The sequence below is a fragment of the Ciconia boyciana genome, chromosome 1 (genome assembly GCF_034638445.1).
Source record: "Ciconia boyciana chromosome 1, ASM3463844v1, whole genome shotgun sequence".
Classification (NCBI taxonomy): Eukaryota; Metazoa; Chordata; class Aves; order Ciconiiformes; family Ciconiidae; genus Ciconia; species Ciconia boyciana.
This window is the reverse complement of record NC_132934.1, coordinates 118,166,230-118,183,389: the sequence shown is the minus strand read 5'-3', so window position 1 is coordinate 118,183,389 and position 17,160 is coordinate 118,166,230. Positions and strand designations below refer to the sequence as shown.

The 17,160-nt window shown below is 45.8% G+C and overlaps 1 protein-coding gene across 1 annotated transcript in view; it reads right to left on the bottom strand.

Moving 5' to 3' along the window:
- Positions 1 to 1,026: 1,026 nt before the first annotated feature.
- CLIC6 (chloride intracellular channel 6) overlaps positions 1,027 to 17,160 on the bottom strand; it is a 34,038-nt gene continuing 17,904 nt past the window's right edge. The window contains exons 2-6 of the mRNA XM_072852016.1: positions 7,412 to 7,521; positions 6,841 to 6,966; positions 5,542 to 5,648; positions 4,365 to 4,546; positions 1,027 to 2,946 (exon numbers count right to left, since the gene is read on the bottom strand). Of these exons, the coding sequence (XP_072708117.1) occupies positions 2,785 to 2,946; positions 4,365 to 4,546; positions 5,542 to 5,648; positions 6,841 to 6,966; positions 7,412 to 7,521 (687 nt within the window). The 3' untranslated portion in view covers positions 1,027 to 2,784. The remainder of the gene's footprint in view (positions 2,947 to 4,364; positions 4,547 to 5,541; positions 5,649 to 6,840; positions 6,967 to 7,411; positions 7,522 to 17,160) is intronic.

Sequence of the window (17,160 nt, the reverse complement as noted above, 5' to 3'; positions counted from 1 at the left end):
TTCGGTTCTTCGCTGGTGACAACAAGCTGTTTTGTGGATGTGCCTTTTATACCCCCTGGGGATCTGTCAGGATCCTTAAGTCAAAGGCAAAGTTCCTGCTTCCCATGGTTCTGTTGTTTTCTTTATCAGGATGTTTTATGGCTCCCCTCCTGTTCCTCCTCATCTCTTTACCTTAGCTTGAGGCTTCAGTTTGTTCTTTGCCTTCTTGCTATCAGGTCCTTCAAATGAAATTACTTCTACAGTGCCCCGTAGCGATTAACCTATTCCTTTTTTTAAACCCTTGTTTTTCTGTCCTTCTAGTGCTTTCAGAAGCACATTTTCATTCATCTTCACCAACCTCAAGACTTGTGTTACAAATACTCTGTGCCGAAGAGCATTGCTCTCACCAACATCCAGGCATGATTTGGAGATAGGTACTGTTCTCCACAACCAGCCACCTGTTTCCAGGAGGTAGAAAAGAGCCATACGGGTGTGAACCACACGTTGCTACATGCTCTCAGGGCCAGAGAATAGCCCAGGCTCGCTGTTATTTATTGATGAGAAACAGACATAACTGCATATATGGTGAGAAGTAAGAGAGGGCCAGGAGCAGGCTCATGCATTTGGATTGCTGCAAGAGCTGCCGAGCAGCGTGGACATTCCCTAGCTGCTTTGGATCATCCCACGTGGATCTCCCCGAGAACAAACAGTTACAAATGTGGCCGGCCCCAAACCAATGTGGATGTGGGACAGTTTGCGCTAGGTGGCTCGGCATCAAGGATTACACCCTGGCCCTTTAGGTTTTTATTCAGAAGTAAGGGGCAGAGCCTGTATGTATTGCTCCCAAGACCTCACTGCAGGTCTGCGACATATGTGATTCCTCCAAAATCAAAGCTGGGTTAAATTTTGCCTCTTATTTCTTAAAATCCAGGCCACTGTTGCAATGTATCGTACCGGGAAATTACCAAGGAAATAAAGACAGAACACTGTTCAAATTACTTATGAATTTGTATATTTTCTATTTAAATTTGTAAGGCATATGAAAAGAGTATACAGATTTCATTTTTCATATATTATATATATATGTATGTATTTGAAAATACAAAGTAACAGTTAGTAATATGTGATGAGTGACTGCTCAGCTATCAACCCCAATACGAGAGTTGACAGTTGAGGGTGGGAGGGGAAAGGTATTGTGTCTGTTTTCTCTAAAGGCAAACTAAACCTGCATATTGAACAATGCTTACAAATAATTGTGAAGGTAGACATTTGCATCAGAAATGTGTAGTGTGTAAGACAAAGACACCGCAGACACAATATATCTGACACCGACTATTACCATTAAGTAATGCTTTGTTAGAAAGCAAGCGCATTTTTGACATGGACAAGGACGAATGACTAGTCTATAACAGTCTTTTTGTGGATAAAGGTGCTACAAAGGCTACTTTTAGCCATTTCCGCATCTATTTTGTACATACAGGCAAAATCCATCAGAAGGAAACTTCAGGTGACCCTATGACTAAAGCATTGCACCCTCTACTCCTATGTGCTTGCTGAGGGCCTGCTCAGCAGAAAGCAGCTGTGGACATCACTTTTTATAGTCCATACGTCTCTAATAGTGCGCTCCCTGATGCCAGGCTAGAGGGCGTTTCTCACCAGTACTGGCTGCCTTGAACACAGACTCATGCAAGGCTGGAGGGGTTCATCTAATCCATCCCCTGCCTAAGGCAGGAGGTGGGTCTACGTTGTTCCTGATAGATACCTGTCTGATCAGCTGGAAAGCTCTCAGCAATGAAGTCCTAACAGCTGCCCTGGAAAAGCCAATATGCTGGAGCTCAACCAGGAAAAGTATAGAAGGACTATTTCTTTCTTAGAGCCTCCCCTCCTCTTTGCTTTCCAAAACCAAATGAGAGGCATGGAAGGATAACAGAGAGATCCTACATCAGTAGGATCACCCATCTACATCACCCATTTCTTCTGTCTACAGTGACAACGAAGCCTCTCCTTCCTCCCTTGTCGAATATTTACTATCAGATAGTCCATAGGCCAGTGACAGCCTGTGTTCCTCTCTTTGGGAGCACCAGGAGGGAAGTTCGATGGGTTATGCAGCCCTGAGAGAGGAGAAGGCAGGAAATTTTATTTATTTATGTTTAATTTCAAAGAAGACTCACGCAAGGTGAAAAGGAGTTGTTCTTCGTTGACCTGCCCTGCAGGTCTCTAGCACAGAGGAGAGGGCTTCTGGAAAGTCAGGTGTGGTCTCACCTACAGGCTGGCCTCTCTCCTGGGTTAACCAGGGTGCTGCACGGGCACCAGCTGCTGGCTTGCAGCCCTCTGAGGCTTGCAGAGAAGCAAATAGAAACTTTCCCGGTAACTGTGAAGTTTGGCAACAACTGCGAAACAGAGATCAGAGGCAGCAATAATGACGGGTTAAATGTGTGTTAGAAACAGGGCTATTTCTTTGCAAAATTCAGCAATTTAGCATAAGTCCCTAGTCTGTAAGATTGCTATAATTGTGTGACCTACACTGTTTCCCTAACTTCAACAAATGCTTTAATATTGACTGATGCCTTTAACTTGCAATGCACAACAGACATTCATGTGTGCAGACATCTGCACAGACACACAAACATATACATATATAATTTAAGACTGAGTAAATAATGCTATACAATCATTATAAAAGAAGGATTGGCCAATAGCAGAACTTAAAATTACACTGCAGAATGTATGCTGGCTTTTGTTTTTCCATCTTGGCTGGTGCCCGTCTAAATCTCAGAAGTAATAAAGAACGGAGGCATCTTCTGTTTACTTCATTCTCTTTGCAACATCCAAATATGCATACTCAATTTCTTGATCAGCAGGACAAGTGTTTGTAAATTCATCTCTTGCATATGCATTGTTCAAGTATCTTGAAATCCCTGTCATTTCAGGTGGAAAATCAAAATTTCTATATTTTTTTGCAACAACCTTTTATTAAAAGAGAAAAGAAAAATATCATTACACACATGATCTGAAAAAAACCCCAAATCTACTCTTTATGCACATTTTTAATCTTCAACACGTAAGTCTGTTGTCATATGCAACGTAGGGGGAAAGGAGAAGGAAAGACAAAAAAACCCCAGAAGACATGGGATGAAGAAAGCTAGCTAACAAGCTAACTCACTTAAAAGGACTTATTTGGTATAAATACTCTGCTGGAGCTATGCAGAGCTATGTGGACCAGTAGACCACATCTGGAAGAGATGCAGCTTAAAATAGCAAAGGAGCTAGCATAAACCAGAATTAACAGAATAATCTTACAGTAGTAAACTGGCCCACACTTGGATACTTTCACTGAGACAGAAAGGGAAAATTTGAATTAAAATACTAAATTTCAAATGGCTAGGGAAAACAACTATTGGCCAATACCTAATCCCTCCCTGTTGGCCAGCAAGGACGGTGTGACATTCATCTTCCATCAGCCTGCAGACATTCACCTGACATAAGGTGATTCTCCCTGTATTGGCTCTGCTGACCCTGCTACCTCGCGCGCTTCGCTGTGCCTGAGCTTTGCGTGGGCGTGGGAAAGGGCTCGTTCCCTTGCTGCTCTCTCTGGAATAGGTTCAACCAGGACATCTCTTGGGAAAGTTTTCACTTGTGGAGGTGTCAGAAAGCAATTCAACCCACTCTTCCTCTGACAAAATAGTAGTCAAAAAGCAAACTTTCTGAAGTGACCTTGTTTGTTTGAAAACCAATGAATTCCCAGTGTGGCCATTTCTCTTCCAGAGCCTGGTTGGCTCCAGAGTAGCCCAGGCACAGGCTGTGACAACACCCAGACATCTCGGTCACCAGGCCTGTTAGGTGGGTGCAGATGCTGCACAGCCCTGCAAGGAGAGGCTGGGAGCCTTGGCTGGAAGGCAGTGCGTGGTGGCCACCCTGCCAGTGTTATTGGTACTGGTGGTGATATTCAGCAAAGCGAGAGTTTTGGATTAAAGGTGGGACAGACAGGTTCGAATTTCAGCTTTTGCTGGCTCCTTGAATTGGCATGGACAAAATAATTTAACCTTACTGGTCCATGGCACTTTGCATACGAAATGCAAATGAAAACACTTCTCTACAGCACTGCATATAGCACCCATTTCATACTTGTGAGAGGCTTAGCAAGTGCAGTCACAGCCCAGATACGAAACCAGATGTTCTAGCTCCAGAGTCATCAATTTGAGCATCTGCCTAGCTGTGCTGTAAGGAAATGGCCTTGTGCATTAGCATTCGGTGTCCCTACACAGCTACTGTGTGGCCTCAGAATAGATAAAGGATTCCTCTGCTTTTTAGGAAAGGACTTGAGCCTTGTTGAGCCTTGAGCTGTGTTGCCCTTCTCTTCAGGAAACTAAAAAGCAAATGCAAACCTTGATTATATGGAGCTTTGGTAGGAGGTTGCAATCCGCTAAGGTGAGCTCATCTCCATCCAGGAATTTCCGGCTGGAAACAGTGATCTCCTCAGTGCTGTAAGCATCAATTTCATCAGGCAAGGGGCTATTTAAATAGTTGTCCAGCTTCCTCAGGGCTTTAAGCAAAGATTTTTCCAAATCTGGGTTAAGACAATAAAAAGATCATTCAAGCCTGTACCAAGGTCTCTCTGACACCAAGCAGAAAGGAGACTCCTGCATCCTGTCTCCTGGCACCAACCCAGCTCGCAGACACCCGGCCATGCCAACTCCTGCAATTCCTTTATCCTAAGCTTAAAACTTAATGCTGGGATAAGAGCTCTAAGGAGCTAAAGGGGGTTCTGAGAAAAACCAGACCGGAGCTGTGTTACCAGAAATGGCTCCTCAAATACCTCTGCGGAGTGTGCTTTTGCAGAGTGGCCCAGCAGAGCGGGTCTGCCTTCACATTGACTCTCGCCTTGGGAGCCACGGGGCAAGTGCCTGCCCACAGGCAAGACAGCAAGGCTGGGAGGGACGACAGCAGGCCACCGGGATGCCGCTTCGGGGTGTACGCGAAACCAGCCCATGAGTCCTGTGCTTTCGGCTAAGCACACGCGAGTGGGGTCAGGGCAGCAGGGGCTGGCAAGGGTTGGCTGGGGTTTTTGTGGGCTGGTGGTCCCCGTGTGCCACTGTGGAGAGGGGAGAAGGCAAGAGCAAAGGGAACAGGGCCAAGAGCTGGAGGAGAGAGATGAGTGAATGCGTGGTGGTAGTGAGGGTCCTGCTCTGGAGAGATGTGCCATGGGGCTAAAGTCCTCATTATTTACAGATATGGAGGAGAAAGGTAAGGTCTCAGTTCAAGCGGGCTGTGCTTTTAGCAGAGCTGTGGGGAAGGTGCAGTGTTACGGGCTTGAGACCTGGAGAAACGAGGAGGAGCTAGAGTTGGTGCTCCCATGCTGACAGTGGTATCTGTGTAAACTAACTTCGGGAATCCACAAATAAGAGAGTGAACAGGCACAGATTTCCATAGCCTTTACGCTCTGGAAATTGACTGTTTAACGTAAGCTGTAAATGGGGTATCTCCGGCACAGTGTGCTAGAATTGTACAGCTCTAATTTCTCCCAGTAAGTACCAGGGCTGACGAAAGGACTGCAGCACATACTTTCATTAGCATCTTTTCTTGGGTTCTTTATGAACGCAGAGAATTTTGCAAACACATCATTTCCTGCAGAGTTAGACTCGGGGTGGTTCGGCGCAAGTTTGGGATACCTGAGGAGTTAAAATAAACAAAAATAAATTATACGACTAAGCCCTTATTTTCATCTCCACTAATTAATATGCATTATTTACACTGCAGCGCCACAATATACGGCCACACAGGACTCTCGGAGGGAACTATCCTGAACGAAGAATCACTGAGCAAGTGCAAGTTTACACCAGTTAAACCATGTGGACGACCTCCTTTGTCTGAGGGAGATGGGAAACGCCTCTTAACGCTGCAAACACTGCTCAGGCAGCCCAGTGCCTCTCCCAGGGCTCCTCCACTGGAGGTGAGGCTGCGTGGAGCGTGGCTCCTGCCATGAGGAAGAGAGGAGGGAAAGCCCCTGCTCGCAGTAGCTGCTGCTCCTCCCAGCCTCCTCCCCTGGCCTGCTTGTGCATGAGCAAGCTCAGCGCGGCCGGTCCAGCCGCTGTTGTTGCCAGGGGCAGACAGGAAGGGAAAAGTGGAGGGGAGCAGCTGCTTGCCCAGTTGAAGTCAAGTTTGGCTGCTTGAGAAGGGAGCGCTGCGGAGGGGGCTGCTGTCCCACGGGAGAGAAGGTGCGTGGCTGGGGGACACGATGCTGCTGATGGTGGGACAGCGGGGCTTGGGGAGGGGTGGGAAGAGCTGCTGGGGTGGGGAAGGACAAGTCGAAACCCAGACCCCGCTGTGTGCTAAGATGGGCCCACCCAGCCACTCAAAATGAGCCCCAGCACGTCTGCCGTGTGGGAGGCTTTCGCTGCCCTTTTCTTCCAACTACCTGCTCCCAGTAAGCATAATTATTTGGGTAGCGTGAAAGGGAAACCTCAAATAAACACAAGTGGCGGAAAAGAGGTCAGGTTTCTGCAGCGGCAGACAGGTTTCTGCACACGCTTGCTGCAGAGGGGTGGATTTCATGCCTTGGCAATGACCGCAGCGGCACAGCAGTGAACCCGGGGAAAAGCCATGGCAGCGGCAGGAGCGCGGCCGGCGGCCGGGGCCACCCTGGGGACACCCCCTGCATGGTGCCAGGCTTCAGCACTGGCTCACTCCGAAGTTACCCCTCCCGGAAAGCTCCACCACGGCAGCCAGACCAGTCCTGCCTTGAGCATCGCAATTATAAAACGTGCAGCTCATCGAGGGCCTGACCTGCTGAAACCGAGGGGGTTTGGTCACTGACCGCCATCGAGGGCCATGAGGGGCTAAAAGTGGCCAGAAATACAGTACCGGGGCGGCGCTAGCTTTTCTTCCAAGAACTCCTCGATCTTATTGACATCGGTTTTCACTTCGCCGTCAAATGTCATGAAGGGGGGGTTTGTTCCCGGGGCGAGGTTCTGCAGGTCCGCAGGCTTTCTGATGGGAGGAAGGAGATGGGGTTAATCACAACAGGAACCACATTTGCAATTTCTACAGTTAATTGCAACGAGCTGTTTCACCTTTAAAATAGCAGGCTACTCTACGTCTTTCTTACAAAATGAAACTTAGCCAGCTGCCTCACACCAGCAGTGTGAGAATTCACTAGCCCGTATCTGAATGTGCTCTGAAATGCTTAAAAAAACCCCAAACCTTCTGTCTTATTTTACAGAGACCTACTGCAAAACAGATTGAAATCTCAACTGCTTCGAAGGAGTTAGTCCACTTTATACTAGTGAACCCTAAAGAGGAATCAGGCATCCAGACCGTTAGCCTAATGCCAAGCCACGGTGTGCATTTCAGATCTATCAGAAGAGAGTCACCCCTTAAAAGCACCATTTTTGAAAAGTTGTTCTGAAAATAAGAACTCCGGTTACAATCTCACCTTTTCAAATCCACAGTTGTGACATTAAATATGACACCTTTTAGCCACAGAATCATAAAGAGACGCTGAGAGAACGGGCAATTTCCAATACTTTCCCCATCACTGCCAGCCTACAATTAAAAAAAAAAAAGGTGAAGGTGTACATACTTCTGTGATGATAGCAAATTTTGAAAGCAGATGCAGTAGGAAAGCAGAAAACCCAGATCTGCTATGAGTACATATAGCATGTTATCTCTACTAATACATATCTTCATGCAAAGTTTCTTTATATCCTTCTCCAAACATGCACATAGATATGATGAAGAATCCTGTCATCTTGGAGATGTAGCTTTTCATTAAAATGCATACTGAATATTGCCATAAGTTAGAAAACAAACTTGAAAACACAGCAGTCCTTCCAAAGGAAATAGTCTCCACCTCATTTGTCTAGATGAACATAAATCTACCTAAGTCACTGCAAGATTAAAACAAGTTTAAATCAGTTTATGATCACAGGAAACAAGCAGAGAAAGATTTACCAGCATAAATTAAGATGTAACATCTAAAGCACTTGAGGGAAAAATAGAATAAATCAAATAATTAAGAGTTTCAAGCTAGACAAATGTGGGGCGCCCAGAGAAGGAGGGAAATTAGGCAGTAGCCTTGCTCCAGCTGAACGCACCCTTCTCTGCACTTTGCTGAACTGAGGACTAATGACGCCCAGGTGCCGCGTCCCCCTGGCTAATCCCTCCTCGTTATAGACCCAGGGCTCCCGCTTTCAAGCCTTAAGCGTGGCTGTATCCAAGTCCCATAACCTCTCTTCCTCTGTGCCCCTGTAATGATGGTCTTTTGGTTTTGGCTAAACGAATCACCAGGTGTTACTGGAAAGCACAAGAGGTGCAACTCACCGTACATGTCACCATAGAAGTGTTGCTCTCCTGTACTTTATATTGCATTTTGTTAAGAGGCTTTGTTAAAATGAGGCGAAATCTTGCGTAGTCGCTACTGGTTAAGTTAGGCTTCGTGTGACATTGTTAGAAGAGAGCAGAGGTCTAATTTTTAAGCCCTTCATATGATTCTCCTAAAGTGCAGTTTTAAAACAAGATTAAATTTAAGGGCACAGAAGTAAAAAACGAGGTGTATCATTTACTTAGTTAATAGGTTAGTTCATTAAGGTTTGCAGACCTTATAACCAAACAACACACATTAATGAAACCAGTTCTGCTTGCTCTTTCACCTTCCTCAACGCTATCAAATCAATCTCAAATATAGTAAAAAGTTCTCCATAAACAAACATTGCTGTTGGATAGCTTTACAATGCTCACCTTCACAAAGAGCTCTATGTCTGGAAACGAGCGCCTGGTCTGGAGCAGGCAGGTTTCTGCCATGGAGCTCGAGGGACGCAGGAAGGGGGACGCTCCTGCAGCTTCGTAAACCGTCTTATTCTCCATATCAACTAGAAGGATTCTCTGATAACTCCGCTGCTTTCTGCCTCTGGTACTGCAGCAAGCACTGGCTTTCTTGGTAATGAAAACCAGAATAGCCTATTGCCTTAAACACTGCCAGGGTATGAAAACGTTTAGAAATGCTAAAACACATGCTGGACCGCTGTGTTGGAAAAGACTTGTTTCGTAGGTGGCAAAAATGAAAACTGGTCAAAAGCTACTATTGTATTTTTCCTCCTACTCGGAGCACTGCTTTCCAGCACTGTACAGTTTACAGCAACGGGAAGACAGAAAACTACTGTGTATTTCATAAGACCAGGACTACAAATGCTGCTAGCATGTGCTTAAAATAGAGCTAAATACACGACACCAGCATTTTGCCTCATCCTGCCTCTTACGTCATGTTTTACTCACTCCACGAGGAAAAAAGGGGATGAAGGGTGTTGCTGTGTCCCCTCGGTGTTAGCAATGGGTACCCCACGCTCTCTCAGTGCTAGGCTGCACTAAGGGGAGAAGCCGCAGTCAGGGGATGTTGTTTGGGAGGTGCCGTGTCCGGAGGAGGCAGGCAGATAGGTCTGGCGAGGGGCTGGCTCCTGCCGGCTCCTCTCCAGCTGCCCCTCGCTCTCTGCCGCAGCCCGGTCCCAGCCCGCTGCCCTCGCACAAGCTGTGGCACCAGCAGCCAGCTGGGCTCTCAGGGAAACCCCTTCAGCAGGACACGGAGGGGACAGCAGCCCAACCTGGTACCAACCTGTGCTTTGGTGTCTTAAACAAACAGCTTATTACAGAGGAATTTAAACCATCAACCTAAGTCAGTGAAGAAATAATTTACAGTAACAGATTGCTATGGTCTGGGGAAAGGAAGAACAAGTGTCCAGAAAAAACAGTTCCTACAACTGATTTGATACGTTCATTCGGCTTTTCATAGGAAAAAATAAGTTATCTCAGCAGGGTTAATGTACCGTTCAGAAAACTTTGCAGATAGCTCTGTGGTCACGAACAGCTATGTGATCAAGTGTGACAGCAGGGTGAACTTTTCCTGATCAATTACTATCTTCCGATGGCCATTAAATACTAACATTTTGGCTCCCTCTGACTCTTACTGCTGGAGCTAAGGAAACATGGTAGTTGCTTCATTTTGTCCCACATCACCTTGGTGACAGTAAATTTCAGGGAGCCGGACGCAGCAGCCCCAGCCTGCTCTTCTGGGGAAATGCCCATAGGTAGAGTCAGAGACCCAGGTCAGGACAGATGTGTTACCGTGACAAACACAGGCACGAAGCAGGCGCTGAGTCCCAGTTTGTCCTTAGCTGGAATGAGAAATAGGCAACCAGGAAGGTGAAGGACTGGCAGCCTTGCAGATGTTACAGAAGCAACCTCCTGTCTTCTTTCTAAAGTGCAAACTTTTTAATGTCCATACCTACTTGGGAGGAAAATTTACTACAGCACTACTGATTTTCTATTCTGCAATGGATAAAATAGCAAACCACCAATCTCTCAGCCTTTTACCTTCACGCCTCTCAGCCTGCTAGCAACCTGTCACAAAAAAAAAAATCATTTGAACACTGAGGAATTGAGTAAAACAGGGGATTAAGCATCACTGATTACAGCAACGCCCTGCCAACTCTAACCACTGGGATGATTGTTTACTTGGTACTTTTTGACTGCTTCTATGGGCTAGTCCTGATGGTGTTAAACATGCTGATGAAGTCCAAAAGGCATCTGACCTTCACATACAGTGGTGTCTCCCCTGCCATGCTGCCTACAAGGGACGTCAATAGTGTACTGCTATCTTAGCTGCAGTCTGTGCAATGCAGGTACCATGGTCTCTGGTGAAGTGCTGCAGTGTTTGCCCAGCTTTGCTGTCTCCGGTGGTTATGGAAAGCACTTTGCTTTTACAGCAGAAAATAAATTCACAGGTACTAGGATGCTTCCCCATTTCTGATGTGGCCATGGTCCTTCTCACAGGCTGAGGAAATCTTCTGAGCAGTTTCCTTATGAAATCATTGCTGCACTTTATTAATATAAATCTATACTAAAAGCCCATGCTATCCAGGCTGTGTAGTACATCCCGACGTCTAAGACAGGGCCATGCTCTCTAGGGTTGCTGTGCCTGGACTGAGAACAACAGGCAGATCTTTGGGAGTTACTCAGTCAAAAGCCTCGGCTGCTGAGGCCCTACAGTAAAGGAGCCAGCAGCCACTCAGGTAGGGACAACTGGTGAGCCACATGGAGCTTTAGGAAGCTGAAAGCCAGTTAGTCCTCAGCAGCTTGAGCTCTGGGTGGGAGGTGAAGGGAGGACAAATCTCTAGACTAGCTACGCCAGGGCTCGTGGTAGATACCTCTAGGTTTCTTTCAGTTCTGCAGAGCTGGAGGCAAATTACAGTATCCCGCACAATAGCACAAGCAGTTATTAAACCTTTCCCTACCGTAACAGTGACCAGCAGACTGAAGTGACTGCAAGACCTTGAACACCAAATCTGATTAAGAACTTGACGTGGTTTGACCTGGCAGCTGAAAGATGCTACAGTTTCCTATAACCTTTGCTGAAAGCCCAGAATGTGGATATTTTGACCTGCTGTGGAAAACAGGGTGAATACAGCTAGCTAAAATGCCTTCAGATACGTCAACTTGCATTTTGACTTACAGGACACAACTCTTTTCTCCTAACTCAGCTCACCTAATCCAGGAAGCTACAATTCCTCCTGGCCATAAAAGCATCAGTTACACATGCCAAAGGTGTTAGTTCAAGTTTCCAAACAGAGAGTCTGCCATGATGACACCAGCCACTCAAAAATCACGAGCTGGGACACTGAAATAGCTTTATAGCTGTGTATCGAGCAACACGGCAATAGCTGAACTGTGCCATCATCATACGATAATGTACCTTCCAACAAAGCAAGGGTGGCCTTTTTACAGAATTGAGACTGTCAACAACTTACCTTGCAGGGACTCAATGCAGCAGTGAGAGAACCAGAAAAGACCTGCCTCTCCCTTACTGATACCCCCAGGAAGATAGTGCAGCTAGGGGCATTGCAGCCTGGGGGCAAAACTCCCTGTGTTTTTCTCCACAACACCACTCAGGGATGTGTAACTTTGAGCTGTGCTTGGTACACACGCACAATTTAATGACGCTTCCTCACTGTTGTGCTTAGTGATGATGCAGGGTGAAATCTTAACTCCGGTGAAGTCACCCGGAGTCTCCTGCTGTTGATTCAATGGTGGATTGTGTTTCCAGACTGGTTATAATCTTAATAACCAGGCAAATGCTGCTGTAATTGTAGGTAATGCTGCAAGTTGGCCTCCACCTGCAATTGTTGTGACATTCTCTTAACATCCAGATCTTGTGGGTGAAGTGGGACAAATCCCCAAAACATAAAGCTGGCTTTCATGCTCTTCTGCTGCTTAAATAGATGGCTAACCACTGTCTCGAATAAGTGGCATTTACGTTTTAATTGTGATTGGTCAGGAGGTCAATATGCTTTTTCTAGTAATACTGGGATTTAATGAGTTCATTAATCAAACAATTAAGACAGCCGTCGCTGCAGAGGAGAAAAATGTCAGGCCGTGCATAGAAACTTTCATTTCACGTGCATAGAAACTTTCACGTGCATAGAAGCCTTCAGAGCCCTAGGCAGCAATCGTATATTGTGACAGTATCGACTTATGACAGCTCTCCGTAATCATGTGCCATTACTTAATGGGATTATTAGCCTGCACTCCCTGTTTTCATTCATTTTTCACTGTTCCACTCTCTCTTCGGTCTTTTTTGTTGTTGTCGTTCTGGGTCTTACTCAAAGATGCCAGGAAAGGGAAAAGCTCTCCACGCCCTTCTTTCCACTACTGCTTAAGCTCACAGGTAGGAGCACCGCCATGCCTTAGGCTAATTGGCATAAGGAAGACCATAATTGGCATAAGAGGTTCCCAAAAGAATTATATTCAGTTTCTGGAGCTGCTGCTGCCACCTTGATTCAGCAGCTCTGCTTTTCTGAGTGGCCTTGAAGAGGTCGCTTGCCTCCACATCCTCATCCATAGCAAGAGGATAATTATGGTGACTTTACCCAGGAGTCACACACTGTATGTCATTCTTAAACCAGTAGTTTGGGCCCTCCCTGAGCTGGAGTTGCTCTGCCCCTGGAGCTGTTGTAAGCATTTGTTTTGTAACCACTTCTGTCCAAACACCTCGGGAACCAGGTTTTGGAAGGTTCTTCTATTGACCTCAAATGTTCTGTGCCTTCAAAATCGTGATGAGTGGAATTTGTTTTTCCTGGACTTTTTGTTTGCTTTTGAAGGTTAAGCACGGAAGAAACAGTTCAGAAGGAGCAGAGAAGACTTTTTTATTTGTTTTCATATAATTATATAATCCCTTTGAAGCTACAATAAAAAGGAGAACAAGGAGCATAACTTTTTTTTTTTTTCCCCAAAAGCTGAACTCCACGAGGGAGTGGAGTTCTTCGACACAAGGAAGCTAAGTTACCTCCTTTGCCATATTTATGCTGGCTGAGGCAGGTTTATCCAGCAAGTGGAGCAGAACCGCTGCCTACTGGGAGACAACGAACCGTCCAGCTGGGACCAGCATCGTGGATCTGCCCCTGCCTGTTCTGCTGAGCTAGCTGTCTCAGGCTGAACTGGAACTTTCCTCCAAGTTTCCTTATTCGCTCCTCAGCTACCAGGCAGTTTTTGTGTGCTCTTCCTTCTCATACCACACCAACAACTCCCCTCTCCTTTTTCACAACGCATTTGATCTCCTGTCAAAGAACGGGAACCACAGCACCCAGCTCAAAACTACTGCCTGAAAAACTACAAGGAGTTCACAAGCTTGGGCCGCCTGTGGGAAGCAACTTTAAGGCTGGGTGCGACTTTCAAGACCAACAGCTATTTTGCTTTAATTCCTTCTACAGACTCATTTGTTCTGCACTGGCATGGATTAACTGAGCCCACTGCATTCCTAGCACTGACTCTTGCCCTGAACTAAGCCCTGCAATGCCAGCCTGACTGCAGTAGCTGCTACGAGTAGCTACCACTGGCTCTGCACACATAGCGGCAATGCAAGAAAGGCCCCTGTGGTAGACAGCTCTGCTTCCTGCCCTGCTGCACCACTGAGACCAGCCATTGAACTTGGCTGCACGACAGCCAAGGAGAAAGGGGAGGGGAGCTCCCAGTGCCTCCCCTCTCCTCCTCACCCCTGAGAGGAAATCCCACTGCCCTCTGGTTTACCATGAAGTGCCCAGGCCCTTTTTTTATGAGCATTTTTTTAAGATCACAGGCAGAAAGACAGAGGGAAGCGGTATGACTGCACTCCCATACTCCCACTAGCGCAAAGACCTCCTTCAGCCTTGGCAATAGGTTCTGAGAAGCACATGGGTTTGAGTGCAGCTACCCTAGAAAATGTCTGTTTTCTAGACATAACCATGTTCTGTTAGTATGCTGTGACAGATATACTGTTTTAATTTTAAAAAAAAAGTATCTACTCCTCAAAGACACAAAGCGTGTTTTACATTCTTGATACCTGCTACAGTATTCATGCAGATTCCTATAGTATCACATCACTGAAAAAAAACAAAATTGGCAATATTACTTCTGTTATGAATGCAATAAAAATATAGTTACAAGTCATTTGGGTTCACTGAAGGCAACTGTAATGCACTTAATAACATATGGTATTCTGTGCAAGGCACAGAAGCACCACAGGCATGTCATTTGGGTCAGATCGTGTTCAAACCAAAGCTTTTTGCGAGGAAGAGACAGATTACCTGGAATTTTCTCTATCTAAGCACTGTGTTCATTTTGCGGCCTAGGGCATGAACACCCAAATGCTGAATTTTAGAGAACTCTTTTGATGCCACCTACTGGGCTTGAAATGGAAATCTTGACTTCTGCTCTTGGAGCGATGAGCAGCGGCAGCCTCAGACGTTAGCACGTCTCATCGTGAGAGGTTCTGCCGCAGAGCCACCTCCGCAGCAAGGTGCCTTGCTTTTTGCTAATAGCACTCTTGAGAGTACTTGAGATACTGAAATCGTACTTCCAGGCTAAGTTTTAAGATAAAGCACCTGTAATTTAAAATGTATTTTAATAGACAAAGTAAAAATGTTGCCACTTATTATTGCAATACTTTTAAACAGTCATGTAGCTCTGCCTATCTGCTAATATCCAACACTTAAAACAGATATTTCCAGGTGCTATTTAATTTATTAGCCAAATAGCAGAAATATTCGTATTTAAAATGTGGCTGGTAGTTGAAATTCCTGCACATAAATCATATTTTTGGTACTTGCCAGGGTATTGCCGCGTGTGACATCCGCAATAGTGAAGTTCAATGAGAAAAGCTGTGCTAAACAGCAATTGGACACTCCTTCAGGTAAAAAAAAATAATTTCCCCTTCCCTTTCTGTCTTTTTTAAGAGCAAAACAAGCACCTTGATACTGAAAGTGTGCCATAAGGATTTTTGTTTTAAAAAGAAATGTATCTTATTTTATATTTAGAAATATTAATAACATCTATCTTTTATCTTGAACAGTATTATAGGGTTCAGAGAACACCAAACATACTTAAAGGATTACAACTTTGAACACACAAGTTCAATAACACACTTTTTGTCCTAAACCCTAATTAAGCTTTCAGGTTAAGGAGGCAACAGTAAATGTAACTACAAGCATTCTGCTAAAAATAGCTTCTTTCTCTTTCTAGGTGCTAAGACAAAAAAGCACACAGGGGAAGGAGGGAGCAAGTATACTAAAACATTTTCTCTAAAGAATGAAGGGGTGGGTTGACTTTCACCTTCCTCTCCTACAATGCCACTTGTAAGGCCCCTTTTTCCTGCTGAAGCTGGAAGTCTGCCCCTGCTGACTCAAATGCAACTGGGGACAAACCCTGAGTGCTCTCCTTCCAATGCAAACAGCTTCTAGTAGTTGAGTAGCCGAGTCTTCGATCAGAAGAGTGTCCGTGTTGAACTCCACCCCTGTAGGAAGCGCGGCCCTTTTCCACCTGAGCGGGAATTATGCCCTTCTCTACCCACTACCCCCTACATAAGAAGGACCAAGTTAGGGCTGTAAAGACTATCACAGCTGCAGCCTTCAGCTATATCATAGACAAGTTCTCACTCTACACATCCCTCCTCGAGCATGTGTTTGGCTGGTTCAGGATACGGTCTCAGCAGTGAGATCATTCAAAGCAAGACTGAAAGGATCCCCATGACCACCCATCCAAACTAAGCCATGCTTACGTGTTGCAATGGATCTTACAGGGCATGCAAAATTAGTAATCTGGACAGTCAGACGAAAAATGGACCCTGGGGCCTCTGGATGTCTTCCACTTTCTCCCCTTCCTCCTATCTCTCTTTCAAGTCACAATCAGTCAATGCATTTAGGCATGCCTGTAACTTTTAAACAAGCAAGTTGGCTCAGCAACTGCAAATAGAAGGACAGGTCCTTCAGGTTTTGTATCTGCTATATATCCTCTCGAATGACAACCTGAAATGCAGCTAGTTACGTTGGCTCAAGAGGATTTAATTTTGTCATCAGAATAAAGCAGACTTTCATGATAAGTCCTGTGCACTCAGCAGGGGAGGAGAAATGACAAAGTAGAGCATCAGTTGACTTTACATCTCAATGATCCAGTCTGCAAACTGAGGCACTTTGGGAAGAGGGGGTGTTAAAAAGGGTAGGTGCCCAGATTATTGAGCTGCACAAAACCTGAAGACGGGTGCAGGCAGAACTGCAGGAAGGAAACCTGGAGGAGGAACCAACAACTCAATTTGTGTGCACTTGGCTTGACCGTGACCTGCTACTACCCTGGAGGGGAAGAGCCTGGTTTTGTAACAGAAACATGAAGCCCTCTCCATCCAGGTCAACGGATGCCATGTGCTACAGGGAGAGGCAGCAGTGCAGAGAGTCCCACTGCACAGAACAGAATGTGATTAACCAAAAAGCACATGACTTCTGGAGCACCAGGGTAGCTGGAAGTGGTTCAAATCACTGGGTATGCTGGCTTTGCTGTTCTCTTCCTCCCCCTCACAAAAATGAAAATGCGCACTGGTCCAGGAGGGAGCCTTGGAGGTCCTGTCTGGCATTTCAGCAAAACATAAGGGCAAGTTTCAGTCAGAGAGATGCCGGAGAATTATCTAATGATAACAACCAGACCTGCAGATGGAGCCTGCAACCCAGGAGGCAGGAACAGCGGCAGCACCACCAGTGCTTTTTGGAACAGACTGAATACCCCACAAACTGATAACCCTGAGTGTGAGGATAATGGAAAAGCGATAAAAATGGTTACAAACTGTTATGTTACACACTGAAGCTGGAAGCCACCTCGCATAGTCAGCCAGAAGAA